This window comes from Molothrus ater, chromosome 3 (assembly GCF_012460135.2).
Source record: "Molothrus ater isolate BHLD 08-10-18 breed brown headed cowbird chromosome 3, BPBGC_Mater_1.1, whole genome shotgun sequence".
NCBI classification, from domain to species: Eukaryota; Metazoa; Chordata; class Aves; order Passeriformes; family Icteridae; genus Molothrus; species Molothrus ater.
In genome coordinates this window covers 107,695,596-107,713,856 of record NC_050480.2, presented here as the reverse complement: position 1 = coordinate 107,713,856, position 18,261 = coordinate 107,695,596, and the positions used below count along the sequence as shown (strand labels likewise).

Below are 18,261 nucleotides of genomic sequence, written 5' to 3'. Positions count from 1 at the left end.
TGTAGCTCAGTTATCACTTTGAGTGCAGAAATTTTTTTAAAGTGGTGTCTGATAGAATGTAAACATGTTAAGATGGGAGCTTTTTTTCAGTGGATAGAGAGACTATTTACTTTGATAGCATGGTGCTCTGGACAAGGCTTTTGTGCTATGCCAGTTTATCCACAAGGTGGCATTGGCAACTGCACTGCTACACAACTGCATTCATTTGCTGAGGAATTCTTTAACACACAATTTGTGGTCTGCAATGAATTGGGAGAGTTGGCAGAAATAGGCAATGTTCTTACTAGGCTTTCTCAGAAAAAAAGCTACGTGTATCTACTGTTTTGTATTTATTGTACAGATTTACTTTGTTTTAAAGCTAAGAGTGCATCTATACTCCCACTACCAGGCCCATCAATTGTAAAGTTCTTCAATTATAAAAGCAGAATTGGTTTTAACATGATTTACTGAAGAAAAGGCAATGCAGTAGTATTTCTGCTTGTTTGGAACAGGGTCCCCAGGAAAGCAGTCACAGCACCAAGCCTGATAGAGTTGAAGAAGATTTTGGACAATGCTCTCAGGCACATGGTGTGACTGTTGGGGTGTCCCTTGCAGGGCCAGGAGTTGGACTTTGATGATCCTTATAGGTCCCATCCAGCTCAGGATATTCTATGATTCCACACATTCAGTCCTGTTTAGATCTAAAGTGCTGACTCTGCTGTTTTTCTGGTTGGTTGGGGTTTTTTTTGGGGGGTAGTGGTCATTGTAATTGACATAATGTCACAGCATCAATTTAAAATCAATTTTAAAACAGCTAAAAATATTAACAGAATAGAACAGATACAGAAAATGTTTACTCCCTTCACCCACAAAAGCAGTTATGTAAGAACATCTGATTATGCTAATTTTGCTAATCATTAAATTTGCTACTTTTTTAGACCTTCTGTGAAGCTCTGAAAATGAAGTTCAGAAACAGTATCTACATAAATCAAATTACTATGACAAAAGTGACTCCAAAATACACATCAAGTGCTTACAGACCCCAGGCTGCTATGGCAGAATCTCACACTTGTCATATAGGCATAGCCATTAATAAATAAAAGAGCCCCACCTTTTTGCATCTAATCAGTATACAAGCCTGCCTTTGCTTTCCTAATATCCTTTGGCCATTGCATCTACAACTACTATGTAAGAAAATTTGCACTTACAGAAATTAAAGTTAATGAAAAGTTAGGTTGTTCTTGCTTCACCATTTTAAAAAATCATATTCACATTGCCCAAAAATTAACTGAGGCTATCTACAGCGAGTGGACACTGAGAATACAAGATAAGCAAGTACTGTGGGTTACTAAATTGTATGTAGGAGAAATGAAATGAAGTCTTAGGGCCTGTATAATTCAGGAGGTCAAACTAGCTGATCGGGTCTTTTTTGCTTCTAGATTAAAGCAACTAAAGCACCATCCTTAATTTAGTGTGTATCCCACTGCAAATACCATGTAATTAAGACCCAATGTAATGAGATAACATTTGCTTACCTTTGATATCTAAAACCAGCTTGGGTTTCATCTTGCTATAAATTCTGCCATCGGGACTAATATGCCAATATTGTTTGTCTTCATTCCGCTCAAATGACAGACCGAGTTTAGAGCCAGGGGTTATAAGATTTCCAACAATTGTCAAGCAGCAATCCTCTGCCATCTGTGTCATCAGAAAGGCAACAGCAATTACTCAGAATGGCTTTACTTCTACTGTCCACTGTTTTTTTTATCAAATCTGAGAGATATCATCAGGTGAGAATAGAATTTAAGAATGACTTTCCCTCCAGGAATCCATTTTTGCCCCAAACTCAAGACTTATCTTTCTTTTGTTCCTGTTTATGCTGACACTCTCTACTACATGGGAACATTAAAATAACTATGGAGTATCAGATCAAAAGGAACAATTAGCACCTGTCTATAGCAGTGGCCAGTAACTGAAGATTACATCAACACCATGGAAGATTACATTGCCAGTACTCTTCTATGAAGTATGTTCCTGGTTATCTCTTCCAGGCTACAGCAATTACCAGCCCAAAGACTTTTCCATGCATTCCATCATCTTTAATACCCATTTTCTGTCCCTTGTGTGAATTTATTAGTCACTACCCACCAAGATCAAAGTAACCTTTAATGTGAACGCCCTCCTGTATTGTAGCCCTTCCATACTGTGGAAAGCAGTTCCAAATCCTAACTACCATTATTTAAAATATATATATATATATATATAAATTAAAAATAATTTGATATGCAAGTAGTTTTATTTGATGCGCTCCTCATCCCTGGATTATTTTAAAGGATGTGTTGTCTATGCTATGTTTGCAGAGACTTCAAGCACATCATCCCTCAAAGTGTGCCCTTTGTAGGCTAAAATGTCCTCACTATTTTGTCTCTTCCTTGCATGGAGGCACTCCATTTCCTCTGAACATATTTTTTTCCCAAACATTTCTAGTTTTGCAGTAACCTTTTCATAAAGAGGACATAATTGCACAGTATCAAGTGTGCGAATTTCACAGGGTATCACAGAAATATTTGCTTCTTTGTTCTGCACTCTTTTCCTCGTCACTTGTATTACTTGATTGCAAACATCTGCAAATGTCTTCTTGGTTAAAAAAAGAGCTGGCAAAAATCAAGGTTTTTTCAAAAGAGTGTTAAGGCTGTATTACTAAGTAACAGTCAATTTTTCTAGATAAACAATGATTTTCAGTAGATCATCATAAACTGCACCTTTTAACTACTGCATGCACTTCTGTGGCAGATGGAACACTCATCTGTCATTGAAATGGCCCTAAATTATTTTACAAGTACTTTTGAAAGCACTTTTTCTTGAAAAAGTCATACTTCTGAGTGTCATAACCTAGAATTAAAGAAAGTTGATTTGGTTGTGAAGTTCTCACTTGTATCTGAAGCGTTCTCTGGGACAAGGAAAACTCTGAGCTTAGACATTAAGTTCCCTAGGCCAGAACTTAACCCATCTCCATGAAACTCATGAAGAGTAAGGAGACCTGCATTCACATCTGTTTCTGAAAAAAGAGCAGAATGACGTTCATATCTTGCTTACTGGTTATCCCACATACTTGTAACAGCCCTTTCTTGAAAACCTCAGGCACAGCTCAAGGTCACATCTCATGACTCAGTCACTGAGATGACCCAAGCTTACAGGAAGGTGCAGGTTCTTCCAGTGACCTGTGTTTGCCTTCATGCAGGAGTTACCCACCCAGGAGCTCAGTTTTCTTTGTAATATGTGGTGAACCCAATTTCTGGTTTGTGCAAAATGGATTTACTACCATTCACCAGAAAGATGGCAGAGCTCTGTAGGAGTTCAGTCACTTAAGATCAATGTTGCCAGTTTGCACTCTGCACTAAGCTACCTGATTGCTATACAGCACAAGCCATCTATTTTCTGTGCACAGAAAAATTGCTTTATGAGATACAGAAAAAGGGCAAAAACCAGGAGCATTTACCCAAAGCCATATAATACCACACTGTCTCAATATGAAAACTCGTTGACATGTTTGAGAAGCACCATCAAAAGAGAAGTCTTTTGTATGTCATATTAAAGCTTTTAGCTTACTTTGCATCATTTTGCTGTCTGCATAAATCCCTTTTACAACTGCATGTGTCCTGCAAACATGTCCAAACAATGCCTTAGCTTATTAACAGTAAGATTCTTCCCTCCAGCATAGATGACATAGTTATAAATGGCTCCTTTGAAGTTATACAATCCTATAGAAAAAGTTCACATGATTCTTTGCAGTCAAGCTGTTTAACAGTATTAAAGTAACTTAATTTTCTTTTGGCTGGCATCCCTACCGAAGACTGTTCATGCTTAAACATTATATGAACTGTGCATACCTCTGCTCACCTCAATGACAATTTGCACATGATTAGTTTTATGAACTGTGAGAAAAGTAGGGCTTCATTTGGAAACTTGTACAGAAGAAAGGAAAAAGGAGGGATTTGACTAATACAGGGATAACCAGAAAACAAACAAAAAACCCCAAAACAAAACCAAAAAAACCCACCCCTAAATGGCTCCAAAGAGTGGGATTTTATCTTATTGTCTAAATGCAGAAGAGGATATTGTCCTAGGGTGACTTTATGATGTTTATATCTTTAACTGTTTCCTCCCAAATTTGCTCTAAACCAGTGCAAATACCAACCTACATTACACTAACTGTCCTACTGCAAGGTATGCATAGTTCTATGCATAGTTCAAAATATTATTAGGAAGGGTCTCCCCTGCTTTGATACTTTTGCAATACTTTCTCTCAAAATTTCAATTATATCAAAAAAAGTATCATACAACTAGTTTGTATCACCTGAAAAAGCCAGAGTTGATAAAAACAAAACAATGCCCACAAAAACCAACTCCCTACAGAAAGATTACATTATAGTTGAAACAGATTAAGCCTATAAAATAAATGAAGATGTTGCAGTAGGAATTAAATTCATAAAGCCCTACTACTGGAGAGGAAAGGAGAAAATGTACATTGAACTCAAACCTTACCCGACACCTTATGAATCCATCCTGATAAACCCAGATTTGATCATCTGAGTCTGTATCTTCTGCAACCTGAATTCTGAGAAGATTCAGATTATCTAGGTTGCCATCAGCTGACATAAATTTTCCTGTTTCCTTGTTTCGAAGCCTGAAGTACACACGTTTCTGCACAAAACAAAAGCACTCTTTAACCACAATCTCAGCAGAGACAGCAGTTACTGTCAGTGCTGAACCCCAAACTTCCCTCTTTCTTTCTGAAAGCTTAAGTTTCTAATTTGAGAACGTAATTCAGAAGCCCATAAACATCTGGACAAGACAAGCTGTGAGAACTCACCACATTGTATGGAGAGTTTTAGGCTTTCCTATGCACTGAAATCAGCACACAGTGGAAAGCTAAAAATTTTTAATTCAGAGCAGAACTAACTTAACTTCTCTCTGCTAATTCCCTTCCATATATCCTCTTAGCTTTCATTAAGGGTGCACTTGTGTGGCCTCTTACACATGAACACTTCTGTTCAGACAAGCTCTCAGCGGGGCAGTCAAAATGCATTATTCCTAATTCTGCTTAAGGCTATGCAAAGACAAAGCTATGACAGCAAGCAAATGAAGCTGATTACAGGTACAAGTAACCTATAAATTAGGAAAAGCTGTTTCTCCAATGAAACCAAGAACCTCAAATGTTAAAGCTCCCAGGACTGCTGCACCATTGGACAAGATCACATGGAACAAAATATTATACATATTTATAGAACAAAATATATTTTTAGAACAAAATAAAGAGTACATGACAAGAATAAATTTTGCATTAGATTTGCAAATTATTTTGCCAAGTAATAAGCAGGGAGGGACTTCTCCTCTTAAATCAACACAAAATCACTACTAACTGAAGTATCTTTTATTTTTTTACCCATTTTCTTGTTGTTCCATAAATAATGCAGACAGTACAGACAGTATGCCAGCAACCAGTCTGGGTGCTAGTTATGAAACAACTTAAAATCATTTCTATATAGCAGTTATAGCCATTATTTATTAATCCTTAATTAATCCTTATATGCTGTCTTCTGTACTTTGGTTTAAAGGATGCTTAATTAACAGTTTAAGCCGTGTAACTGCAAAGCCATGTAGCATATTCAAACAGCTTTTATTACACGCAAAACTCTGGATTTCTTTACACTACTGCCAATACTGAAGTTTGTCACATGCCTGTGACAAGGCTGTAACGCTGCTTACAGCTGCATAGTATCTCCCCAGCCCCATGACAAGATGTAAATTAGTGCTTGACATGTCATGTCAAAGGCCACTCACCTGCAGTAAAGGTCTCAGAGAACCTATCTGACAAAAGCCACTGGCTTTATACCAATCTGGAATTTCATTTGGTGTTAGCATCATCTGACGTCCCCTGTAATTACTGTGTTCATAAATTATCCATCTATGAGGAGAAAAAATAAGACAATGTTTTAACTGCCAAATTCTGCTTTGGAATCAATAAATGAGTTTAATAGAAATCTGTCCCACAACATAGTAGTGTTTAGCTTTGGAAAGCCAATTACCTTCTTTGTAACAGGCCTTAAAAAATAATAAAATAACATCCTGATTAAGGTCAGCCACACTGAGATGGGTACACAGGAGTTCTAATTTTAGAATCCTATTATTTAAAAATTACAAGCTGAATGAAGCACAGCATTTTCTTGGGAGAACCCAACTTTTAAATGCCATTTGTTTTCAGGAGGCACTGTGACTCCTCAAGGAGCACAGATCTATATGCAGTAAATGCTACGTTGCTGCAGGTGCAGAACCAGCTGGTTTCTGTGTCTGAATTTGACAGGCCTGGTTCACATGAGAAAGAACTACTATGGATGCAGACTGGAACAAGCAAATACTGGAAACTGCAACAGGGTGAACTTCTCTTGGGTACTTTGATAGAGGTTTTATTTCATAACATCTCTCTTCTTTCCAAATACCTGCAAGGGGGGTGGGGAAGAGACAGAGCAAGAGTGCACATCAAAAAAATCTGTTTAGCATTCCCTAACATGCATCCAACTATGCTTAAAATCACACATTGAGTGTAATCTATCAGAACCCAACTTCTGATTCTCCATTATTGACACAACCAGTGAATTATGTCTGGGCTTCAAAATAGGCTGCCATACAGTGCAATTTCTAGTTTTCTCACAGTGATGTGCTGGGACTGTCTGGTAGCCATGGGGGTCTGAGTACATGAACACTCAATACATTCATTTTCAGGTTACCTCCCTCCTCTGACTGATTTGTCGCCAGACTTCTCCATACAGAAGCAAATTCACTTTAATTTTGGTGCTTTTTCACTGCCTAATACCCATCTATCCCCAGGAATTATAAATGGAGGTCTCTAAGCAAAGGAAGAGAAGATGAAACTCTCTTCAATAAGGGAGGCAGCAGAGGCAAGGAAGCTGTAAACCCTGTATTTTGACACATTTCAGCAGCTGACACTGCTATAATGAAATCCAAATTTACATACCATATTCTATGTTTCCAGTGATCCACCAGAGAAAAGAACCCCACATATATTAATTGGACAGAAAACATACACAATTCACAATTCCATTACCTGCAATAATGATATTGGCAAAGAAGTAACTTGATGTTTGACTTCATGTTATGGAAAGTGAGAATCAACTATATTGTGGTTATGGTGAAAGATACTGAAACCTTTGGAGGCTTCACAATACAAACATGTACCTTTTCTTACAACCTTTGTTTCAAAGTTCAGTTCAGTGTGCTAAGAAAACTCTTTGACCAGCTTATCCTGATGGGGAAAATTATTTACTCTAAAGATTGGCTTATTAGCTATCCACTTGAGGGCAGTCTTAAGCTACCCAACAGCATCTCTCTAGCACACACCTTGGAAATTTACCTCTTCAAAAGAACACATTTAAATGCAAAGCAACAGTAACATGGACCTATCATTGAAACAAAAACAAAAAAACCCAAATGACAAAAACCACCAAAACTGGGGGCAAGTATCTCAGAGGTATAGGTTAACAACCTATAGGCTAACAACAGGGAAAAAACCAAAAAGATAATTTAACAGATATGCTGGAACCCTAGATTATAGGACAGTAAATTTTAAAAGCATTATTAAAAAAGCTTCCAAACAGCTTTTAAGCTTCATGACAGAAGTTTAAAATGAAGTAAACTTCAAGACCATTTTTTACATAGTCTTCTAAGGTATGTTTAGAGAACACAACTGCTTAAATACAGCTACCAAATCTAACCACTAGATTCTCATCCAATTCCTGAAGTAAAGGGACTATTACTACTAACACCAAGAGAGGTGAGCTCATGGTCTGACTGTACCTGTGTGTCCATAGCAGAAGTTAAAGGATGACCATGAAGACTTATTAAAAAAACATTTTTAACTTATAACACAGATCACAAACCAGATGATTTTTTTACAACTGAGACATAAACCAGGAGCAGAGAAGTTGGTTTTAAGGATGCTATCCCAGCTGATTTTTATAATATGGCATGAGAGAAGACATGAGTTTTCCTGAGAGCTTTATTCAAATTCATTTCAACTCCTAGCAAAGGACATGAGTCAGTGATAATATATTGTTGAGACAGGATATGAAAATGCTCTGTAAGATGAAATGGCATTAATGCACTGCACACATTATGATATTCTAATTTTACATTCTGTGGTTCCATTACACCTGTAAGTACTTCATTCTAAAGAATCAAAAGGTGATTTTAAACTTACATGCCACCAAGGACTTGAACTGAAGCTATGCGAGGATTGTATCCCAGGAACTGCAGATTTAAGATTCCTGTACTGAACTCGATTTTCTTTCCTTGGAAACCCGTCTTTTCAAAAAGAGCTATGCAGGGCTCAGACAGCTCCTGCAAAAGGAAGATAAGTGCTTTTATAGGATGTTGGAATTCCAGATGGTGACTGTGAAGATCACTCAGTATGCCACATACTCCTTTTATTTCAGAGGTTTCTTCTGGATTGTTTAAGATCAAAAACCCTGAATGTTTCTGCTCTTCAACTCTCTAATTAAACTTGAAAAGTCATAAAAAACCCTTATACAAAATACAGGAGGGATCTGCTTACATGGAACACAAAGCTTCCTTATCTTCAGGCACAAAGACCTCTGTGGCTGGTTCTTGCACAATACCTTAAGTATGTTTTAAAATACATTTTAATCAATGCCATATCTCTCTTGCATTGCACTAACCCCCACTCGTGGGAATTTTCTACAAAGAGCTGAACAGACAGTAAGATAATATTGATTTCTACAGCTTCAAATGATGACAGCCTTGTCAGCACTGCTTATCACTTATTGCATTAATTTTTAACTTTTACAGTAGGTTACAGCAACTTCAATCTCTGACTAGACAAAAGATTCAAGATCCATACTACTGAGGTAAAAATTAACAACAAGTGAAAACTGTAACACTGGAATCCTCCAAATTGCTGTGGGGAGATGATTCTTCTTCTCTGTCAAAATGCTTCTGATGTCAGAGGGGTTCTGCCCACACGAAGCTCTCTGCAGTACTGAATCCAGTTTGAAGGTCTTTTGGAAAAGGAACTTTGGACTCTTTTCTGTGGGGCAAGGTATCTGTAGTGGACTGAAAATACCCTGTCATAATGAAGGCCTTCCTGTGGAAGCTGGGAGGTAGGGTTTGAAATTCCCCAGGGTAAAGTCAATTAAGCCTGAGTGTCCTGGTGCTACAGTGTACACTCATAGACAGAAATGACACTGCCACTCCCTTTCTCACAAATCTTCCAGCCAGCCACTGCATCAATCCAACGCCACAGCCAGAAGAGCTCCTTCCTTCTGGCAGGTGTTCAGTGCACTCACACATCAGCTGGATCGGGAACGCCTGACATGACGCAAAGTCTCGACAGACTCCCATCCGCCCTCAGGCATGCAAACAGGCCCTCCAAGGCAGAGCTGGCTCCATGCATGCGTGGCAGCTCATATATGCATGCTTCCATGGGAATTTATTAGGCAAGACCTCCCATCTACCCATTTCTAACAGTGCTTAAATTCCTCTTTAATCTCCCTTTAGATGTTTAAGGGCTCAGATGACGGCGTTGCATGAGCGTCACCATTACCTTCACAGCAGTCCAGTTTATCACAGAGCAGCTGAGCTCTGCTTCCTGATGGCACACACGCTGCTAGGCTGTGGAGAATTCCAGGAGAGGCCTTTTCCCTTTACTCCAAAATCAGAGTCTGCTCAGCCCCACCATGAAAGGCAACACCAGTTAGATTGTCATGCACCACCACAGCTGAAGAGCCCAACGGGACCAGTCACACTTTGATGACATCTCAGTGCCTCTGAACTCTAAGCCCTTTTAGAGACTGGCACCTGCCCTCTGAGACATGCAACTTCTCAGACAACAGCCTTCAGCCTCATGCCATGCTTTAGAAATAATCCACTTGTAAAGACAACAGAAATGGAAAAGACAATCCTCCAATTTTCTGCCACACCTTATACTGGGCATTTTTTTGATTCAGCAGCAATACTGTTATATAAACCAGTGACAAGTGCAAGGTCAGCTCGTGAATTTTCTGTCAGTTCTTCCCCTGTACTGCACTGTACCAAGCTGGTGTTCCTGCAGATCTCCATTTAGTTATTCCACAGGGTTTCTCATTACAGAAGACTGTTCAAGTATAAACCACATTCACAGCTGTTTTTTATAGTATGCTCAGGAAGAAGAACGTGTGTCAAATTCAAGAAGGAAAAATGCCAGGTTCTATCTGCAGCACAACTACGTGGAACATGCAAAGCAAGCACAACCAAGATAAAGTGGAATCTAACCCCCCAAAACCCTTGAGCTTATAAACAGCCCTTAATATAGTTTCATAAGTTCCCTTATTTAAAAAAGCCCTTTTAGCTTTCACTTATAAGTGTATCAACTATCCCTTTAATTTCCTCTTGTTTATGGTCACTTAAAAAATCATCCTTTCAAAAGGGGTGTTTAACTAGATAAATACAGTAACATGACATTAAAATAGCAAAGGTGCTTCTTGTATAGAAATGTCATGAAAAATCCCGAGGAAAGTTATAGAAATGGCAGATGGTAGGGAGGAATTAAGATTGGCACTGCCAAAATACAGTCCCAAAACATGTCTGACAGGTGAAACCAGGAGCTAAAATAATAAGGCTCAAGCTTTAGGAAAATCATGAAAAATAAACAATGTAAGTAGTAAGACAGAAATAATCATTCTTTCTATTCTGGTTTGCTAATAAACCAATGAGCAAAGTAACCCATTCTCCTCTTCTCTGCAGCTAGGGAGCCTCTGAAGAAGGAAGCAGCAGCACATGATTTGCAGACAGATGCAGCTCTGTGCTGCTGTCTGAAGTGTGATAAAATATAGGGCTAGAACAAGTTTCACAAGTGTAAAGAACTTAAAGAAGCACAGAACTGCCATTTCTGTTTTAACACATCAGTCTCTGTCACAAATAGTAAATCATTTAAAAGTAAGCTGATCCTTCCAGCTTGAAACAAGCATTTTAAACCCAGGAACGACTGAAATGAAACAAGCATTTTAAAGCCAGCAACTATTGAAATGTATTTTAATTCATGGCAATCACCCATCAAGCTTGGCTGGAAACAATTCTATTGTTTTTAGTAAGATCTGTCTACTAGCCAGCCCAAGAGTTCAGAAGGCAGACCTACTTGCTGCAGTTGTTTACAGAGTACATCAAAATTCTCCAGAGCTGTGAAAGAGGATGACACATTTCAGCTCTCCTTCATCAACTGCTACACCACTGACAGGTTACCAAAATTACAGTGGAGTGCAATAAAGTTGCCAAATCCAAAGAGAACTCCTTTTTTAAAACAAGTACCATCTCCTCATGTTGCTGTAAGTTCCTGGAATCTTGACCACATTTTGCTAGTAATTACTTTGATCTTAAAAGATACTTGCAGATTCCATAAGTGATCCATCATAATCACTGGTTATAAGCTTGAGTAAACTCTTTCCTGGCCACTGATGAGTTACAAAATATGTAAATGTAGTTTAGTTTGTATCCACCACACATAACAACACGGCCTGATTTTGCCAAATAGTATTGGGTGTTGCTTTACCTATCTAGAAGGGTGCATTATTTTGTGATTAACTCAAATTCCATTGTCCTGATGATAACAACAGTGTCTTATAATTACATGTATTACATGCAAAGTTGCTTAATTAGGCCTGTTTTTTAAATATGCATCCAAAACAAGGTCCATGGTACAGATATTTCTTCACACCGTCCTACCACCTTCTCAACCCATTCTAAGTGGTCTCTCCTACTGGGAAATAGACTTGACTCTGTACAGAAGTTTTTTATAAGCTGTTATTAAGGACAGGCATCCCAGGCAGTTGCTTCTGTAACATCTTCTCCTTTACAAAAACAGCACAGAGGTCAAGAAAACCTGACTATCTGCAGCTAGGATATTTAACTGCTACTGCACAGAAAAAAACCCAAACCAAACCAAACAAACCAACCCCCCCACCACCCCCAAGCCTCCTCTGTTGTATGTGTGCCCTAGAATTTTTACTGTTTCAAAAAGAGGTATCATCACCGTCCTTATCTTTATGGTATTTCAAATAGGTTTTACTTACAATATTTATGATCTGTAAAGATTTTAGAACTGCTTGGGGTGAACAACCCATTGCTGTCAGATCAGGATAGATCCCTTCTTCCAACACATACTGGTTACCAGCGAATTCCTCCTGGTCATACACTATGCAGCTGCAGAAAGAAGGAGAAGAAGTTCCCTCTTAAGACATCTGTGCCAGTAAAATGCAGATGCATTATTTACAATGTTTTGCCTGAAAGATCAATGTGCAAACAGCAAAGCACTGCTCTCTGTAAGTCCCCATCTATGAAACCACCTCATGTGTTAGAAAGCTGGTTGCTTTTCTAAAACTTCTACTATTTAAATGATTTTGCATTATTCATTCAATATAACTTACCTGCCATCTAAAATTTTTGAAGACTTCACAGCAAATGAATCAATACATCTTGTGTTTTTTTCAAATATTTGGCAGTTACCCTTGAATTCAGGCTCTGAAAATAACTGGACCTTTAAAAAGTTATAAACATATTTAAGGAAATTAATTCTTCTACCTTCAGTTACATGTCTACCATTAATTCTATAATTACATAAAAAGATACTTATAACACCCAGCCTTCCTTGGTTACCTATGTTTGTCACCTCTTCAGTGTTACAATCCTTGCTCAAGAGAGCAAGGTAACAACTCCAAAAATTACTTCTGGCTGTAAATCACTTAGTGACATACAAAATAATTAAAACAACAATAACAAGTATATCTTCTAGGTCTATCTGCTGGGTAAGATGTTTAAATTCCCAAAGAGTGACCAGAATAGGCACAACTTTATTAAAATGCCATAAGAAAGATTTCTTTTATATTACTAATCTGCTTAATCTCCAAAATGCATACTCTTCTCAGTAAATGGAAACTCCCTGCCTCTCAGAACACAAATGGTGTATAATCCTGGCAAAGGACTCAGACAGCATGCCAAGAAGTATGGCATATATTCCCAGGATAGATGGGCTTTACAGCTGCAGACACAGTCTCATGTTAGTCCTTTCTCTGCTCCAAGGATAAGAGAGGATACATCGCCCAGAGTGTTTTGCCCTTATTAAAACATAAAAAAATTAAAAAATTCTAAGCAGCAAACTTGCTAATTTGGCTAGAGGATAATTAGCCATGATCACACAGAAGTCATTCCCATTACAACATGCCTACCAGCTTTATTCACTCTTAATAGAGATAGGAGTGTGGGCAGGTACAGCGCTCTCCAAAGAGGAGCACGCTGACGATGGAGGCAGTCTGTTGGCTGCAAGCCACGACTTCTTTGTTTCCTTAGGATAAGGTCTTCCTTAGGATAGGGTCTTAATAGGCACATAATGTAAAGATGCAAATAATTTTTCATGCACACAGCTGAAAATAAGCAGCCTTGAGATTTTTATTCCCCATAGTTTATGCATTATCCCTATGCAGGAGATTCCAGTGAAGCATGCCACTAATCAGGAGTAGCAAACCAGGACAGCTAAGAATTGTCTCCTTAGGTTTAGGGCTCTGATATACTCACTACTTTGAAATGAAAATAAAAATAACTTTGTACAGGGACAAACCTGAAAATTTGAAAAGATTCAGAAATTAAGAAGGATGAAAAAAGCTGCCCATTAGCCTCACTGCCAAAACTACATATTAGTACTTGCACAAAGGAGACAGTCCAATGTAGAAATATATTAACTCACTGAACAACCAAGTTCTCCCTGCCATTTCCTTCCCTTATGTTATTGACAAAAAATGGGATTAACTTTTAAACAGAACTCAGCAGTACTCGTGAGGGAACAACTCCCTTCAAGTGCAACCACCACTAACAAAACTCTTAACCAAAGAAATAGGTTCACAAGGAATTAAGTCAGCTGTACCAAGAACAACATCTATCCTGTAGTGCTCTCACTAAATCATCATCTGTTTGTAGAGCTCTCAGCAATAGACTCCAGGTCCTGCACCTCTGCACACAGGGCTGCAGGCTCCAGCTCTATAAAACAATCACTGATACCCCAAAACACCTCATTTGCTGAATCAAGACATTGCCAGTGCCCTAAGAAAGTTCTGATGGCAACTGTGTATCAAATCCCACCTTCCTTGGGTCTTAATGTGCCTTACTCAAGAGGTTTGGAATGTAGCCTTCATCCACCTGCAGTCTTCACTCTTTGACTAGTCAGCCATCTATGCAAACACCTGAGTGTTTCCCTGGACAAACAGCCACTTCTTTATTTACATGTTACAGACACTACACAGTATGTTTCACGTGCTTAGAGAAGTATCTTACCTTGACTTTACCCCTTTCACTTCCAGCAATATCCTGCAAAAGGTTTGAGGGGAAAGAAGAGAAAAAATATTTTCAACAGCGATAAAATACCATACAAAATTTACTATTAATTATCATTTAAATAATGTAAATAACCCATATTTGATAGAAAAAGTAGAGTTCCAAATACTTCAGCGAAACTTGCAAAACAAGTAGAAAATTAGCTCCTTACCATAACAATGGGTTGAACTGAAGATATTTTGCAATTCTTTCCCCCCCATGCCTCAATGCTGGGATACAGCCCTTTAGCCAGTATATACTGCTCCCCTGTAAACTCAGGATTCTCATAAGCCACCCATCTAAAAGAGAAAGAAGAGGAGAGTGGTTTGTAGAAGTCACACTACTTTACCAAAATGCAGATGTGTACATTCATTACTGTTTTAATGTAAGAACAAATAAAAAGTTTCTGAAGTGCCAAACTGTGATACTGTTAAAACCCTAAACAAACCAGTGTATCTGATAGTGCAAACCTATGCAAATTTTACCACCTTCTTGCACGATGTTGATACAAATCAGAGTGAATGAGCTAAAGGAAAGCACAAGTTCAGACACATCATGTGCCACATATCCTAAAAGTTACCTCCAGTAAGAATATTTCAAGATGTTTTACAATTCTATTATTCTACCAAGGTCAAGTTCTTATCTTAAAAAAAAACCAAAAAAAAACCAACAAAAAACCAAAAAAACCCCAAACAACCAAAACAACAGACAGATATCAGAATACAGCCTTTTCAATAAAACTAACTTTCAGAGCAATCTGAGCAGTAAATGTAGCAATACTGACTTTTAATGTTGCCTGTAGCTACAGCTCAGTTGTGTTTAAGCAAATACACACCCCACAGGATGCTGAGCTGCAACAACAGGCAAATATGCTAAGCAGAGGAGACTGTTCCCTGCTAGGAATCAGAGAGAGCAAGAAGAATATCCTTGTAAGCTAAGCACCAAAACCACCACAAATTTGACCAGATCAATGTATTTAAATGCAAAGCTGTTATTGCAACTACTCAGTTGGATCTCATGCTTGACACAGGCCACAAACTCAGAGATCTGCATCAAGTCTTCTGTCTCAGTCAGAATATGCCTTTTTGAAAGACTTTGAACTTTTGACATGATACACACTTCAAGTATTGGAAAAGCAACCAAATCACTACATATAGCTCTCTGATGTCCAATTACTCCTGCTCTAGGTCCAATCTTAAATATCTGCTATCAGTTAGTCTTGCTAAGAACAGTATACTACATTCAATAAATCTTCTATTACAGTGTTCTTCTGACCCTGGTTCCATACTGAAAGCCCAGACACTTCCTGCATCTATACTACTGTGGAAGGGGCTAACAGCAGGGCCTGTTAGCTAAAGGAGTGAGAAGAAGCTGAGAAGTAAGAAGAAGCTGATAAGGAGCTCTCTCCAAGGCTGTAACCAAGGAGACCGAGAGAAGAAAGATAGAAGAACTTTGCAGCTGGATGAAGCATTTTTAGAAAGTTAGTTAAGTCACTATAACTTCTCACCAATAGTATTATGTTGATTTATTGTGGCCAATAGTAAAGATAGAAGAAGCATAAACAATTGGAAAGTGTATAAAAATCAGCCATGTTCAATAATAAAGTGTTGCCAACTGAGACTGCTTGTGGTCTCTGCTTTATGTCGTGACCGCCTCGACAGCGACATACTACCTTTGATTTTGTGATAACCTGCAGAACTTGACTTGCTTTTCACTGCTATACTTCCCAAGCTTTCCCATACTTACAACTCTTTTTTTATCTGTTGGGTTGTTTTTTGAGTGCCCATATGAATTCAGACCACAGCAGCAGCTGCTTTTGGTTCATTATATTTATGCAGGAATCACGACATCTTGCTGGTTCCTGATTCTACTAGAAAAACTTCTACTCAGAGTCAACTTGCTTTTAATTTTAGCCACTGTAGTGCATAATGACTATATGCTAGGTTATGCCAAAATCCACTTTCAATGGGCTCAGAAACTTACTGAGTTTCTACACTAACAAAAAATTTCATATCACAAAGCAGTAAAATGCTACAGATCTTAAAATCTGCAGGGGAAGGTAACTCTCAACATCAAAATTCCCCATTAATTTATATGAGTTGATCAATTGGATTCTACTAAGCTGCAGTTTTATTCCAGGTACAAATGCCAGAGTCTCTGCAGATACAAGAAGTAGGATAACTTCAAACTGAAATAAAGGTGCATCAACATGTATGTGCCAAGAGTATGAACTTTGTTTTACTTGTCCATGGCAAACATTCAAACAGTGAATCACACACATCACTATTCACGTCTCTTGGTTTGCCTCAGATATAATCAATTATTCCAACTTGTTACACACTAATTACTCACGGCATATTTCAAGGTCCATTTCAAAATCACCTCAGAGTAATTCATCAAAGAGACATTGGTATGTACAATAAATTGAGCAGATAGTTCAAATGTCTCAGGTGTGTCTATACCTGTATATCACATACACCAAAAGCAGTGAAAATGAGGTTTCCTTAAACAATTTCTTCAGCAGGCATTCATTAGATTTTTCAGTGCTAAGTGCCAGGATACAGCTATGGTGCACAGTTGTTTTACTGAATTGAGATCTATGCAAACAAGTGTTTTTGATATAAAATTAACTGTAAGACATGTCAGCAGCCTCCTAAGAGCCCCTTGATAGCAGCTATTTAGTTCCCCCCAGCCTGAATGCAGAAGTAATCAACGAATCTCACTTGCACACGTTTACATTTAAATAAATGGGATTTAAATAATTAAGTGCCACTCTTCCATGTAAGTCAGCCCATGCAGTCAGACAGTTCCTAGAGTCAGGGCTTAGTGGTGAAATACTTGTGCTTCTCCACTTAATTCAGAAGCCCATGTAAGCTGCTGAAAGTAGTAATAACATCATCAAGCACAGGCAGCTGAATTCAGTACCAGCTAAACCTGCCAGACCTCAAGATTATCCCTAGGAAGGAGCACTGCCTTAATCCAACTTCTGACTTCACAGAAAGTCCTGGAGAGCAAGATATTGCCTCCACACCTGAGCAGGAGAGTCACACTCCAGCTGCCAGGCACAACAAAACTGAAGGGCTGCTCTGCAGCATGGCAGCAACCATCCTGCCCCACAGGGAGTGAGCTCTCCTAGCACAACAGATTTTGTAACCCCCAGATGCACAAATTGCCCTCGTGAGGCTGAGCAACAGCTCCAGCCCAGGCTGCTGGCAGGAGGGTGCTGGAGACCTTTCCTCCTGGGCACCATCCATGCCCCTGAAGCCAGAAGTAGCATAAAGCTTTGATTATGTATTCTTAGTACTATTACACACAGAGAATCTTTCTCCAAAACCACCTACGTATGACATCTAGGAAGTGCAGCTCCAAACAGGGTCTGAATGTACAGGCAAGAAAATAATCCAGATATGGGTAGCTCACCAAAAATCAGATTTGCCCTCAGTTAGCCCAGGACTCACCTTGTCTGACTTTAGGAGGGAGGTCAGAAAGTTAACTGGCATTTGCAGACTTGTACAATATTAACAGATAGAATGAGGTAATAAAATTGTATTTATAGGAGAGAGAAAATGAGTTCATCATGCTCCTTTGTGACTGTGATTCTTAGTATTCCAGGGACCTGCAAGCTTTAGTTTTATTACTCCTTTAAAGATTTTTTTCTGAACATCAGTTCAGTTACACAGAGAAGTTAAAGCTTTTTTTGAAGTGCTCTCCAGTGGAGTAACCAAGGGTACTTGCCCTTTTCAGCTCCCAGTGAAGGTTTGTTCTTGTACATTGTGTCTCCAGTTTCACTATGTTACCTTCCTGAGTGCATCTAGGTTAAATTTACTATCTTCTGGTTTCTGTATGTGAACC

The 18,261-nt window shown here is 38.6% G+C and overlaps 2 protein-coding genes across 2 annotated transcripts in view; one reads left to right on the top strand and one right to left on the bottom strand.

The window, feature by feature from the left end:
• RTN4IP1 (reticulon 4 interacting protein 1) overlaps positions 1-16,029 on the top strand; it is a 44,028-nt gene extending 27,999 nt beyond the window's left edge. Inside the window, exon 10 of the mRNA XM_036380116.2 lies at positions 15,673-16,029. Within this exon, the coding sequence (XP_036236009.1) occupies positions 15,673-15,765 (93 nt within the window). The 3' untranslated portion in view covers positions 15,766-16,029. The remainder of the gene's footprint in view (positions 1-15,672) is intronic.
• Positions 1-18,261, bottom strand: part of CRYBG1 (crystallin beta-gamma domain containing 1) — a 95,447-nt gene that overhangs the window by 1,298 nt on the left and 75,888 nt on the right. The window contains 8 exon segments of the mRNA XM_036380114.2: positions 1,515-1,677; positions 4,525-4,683; positions 5,824-5,947; positions 8,258-8,397; positions 12,120-12,249; positions 12,474-12,583; positions 14,371-14,403; positions 14,582-14,708. Of these exon segments, the coding sequence (XP_036236007.1) occupies positions 1,515-1,677; positions 4,525-4,683; positions 5,824-5,947; positions 8,258-8,397; positions 12,120-12,249; positions 12,474-12,583; positions 14,371-14,403; positions 14,582-14,708 (986 nt within the window).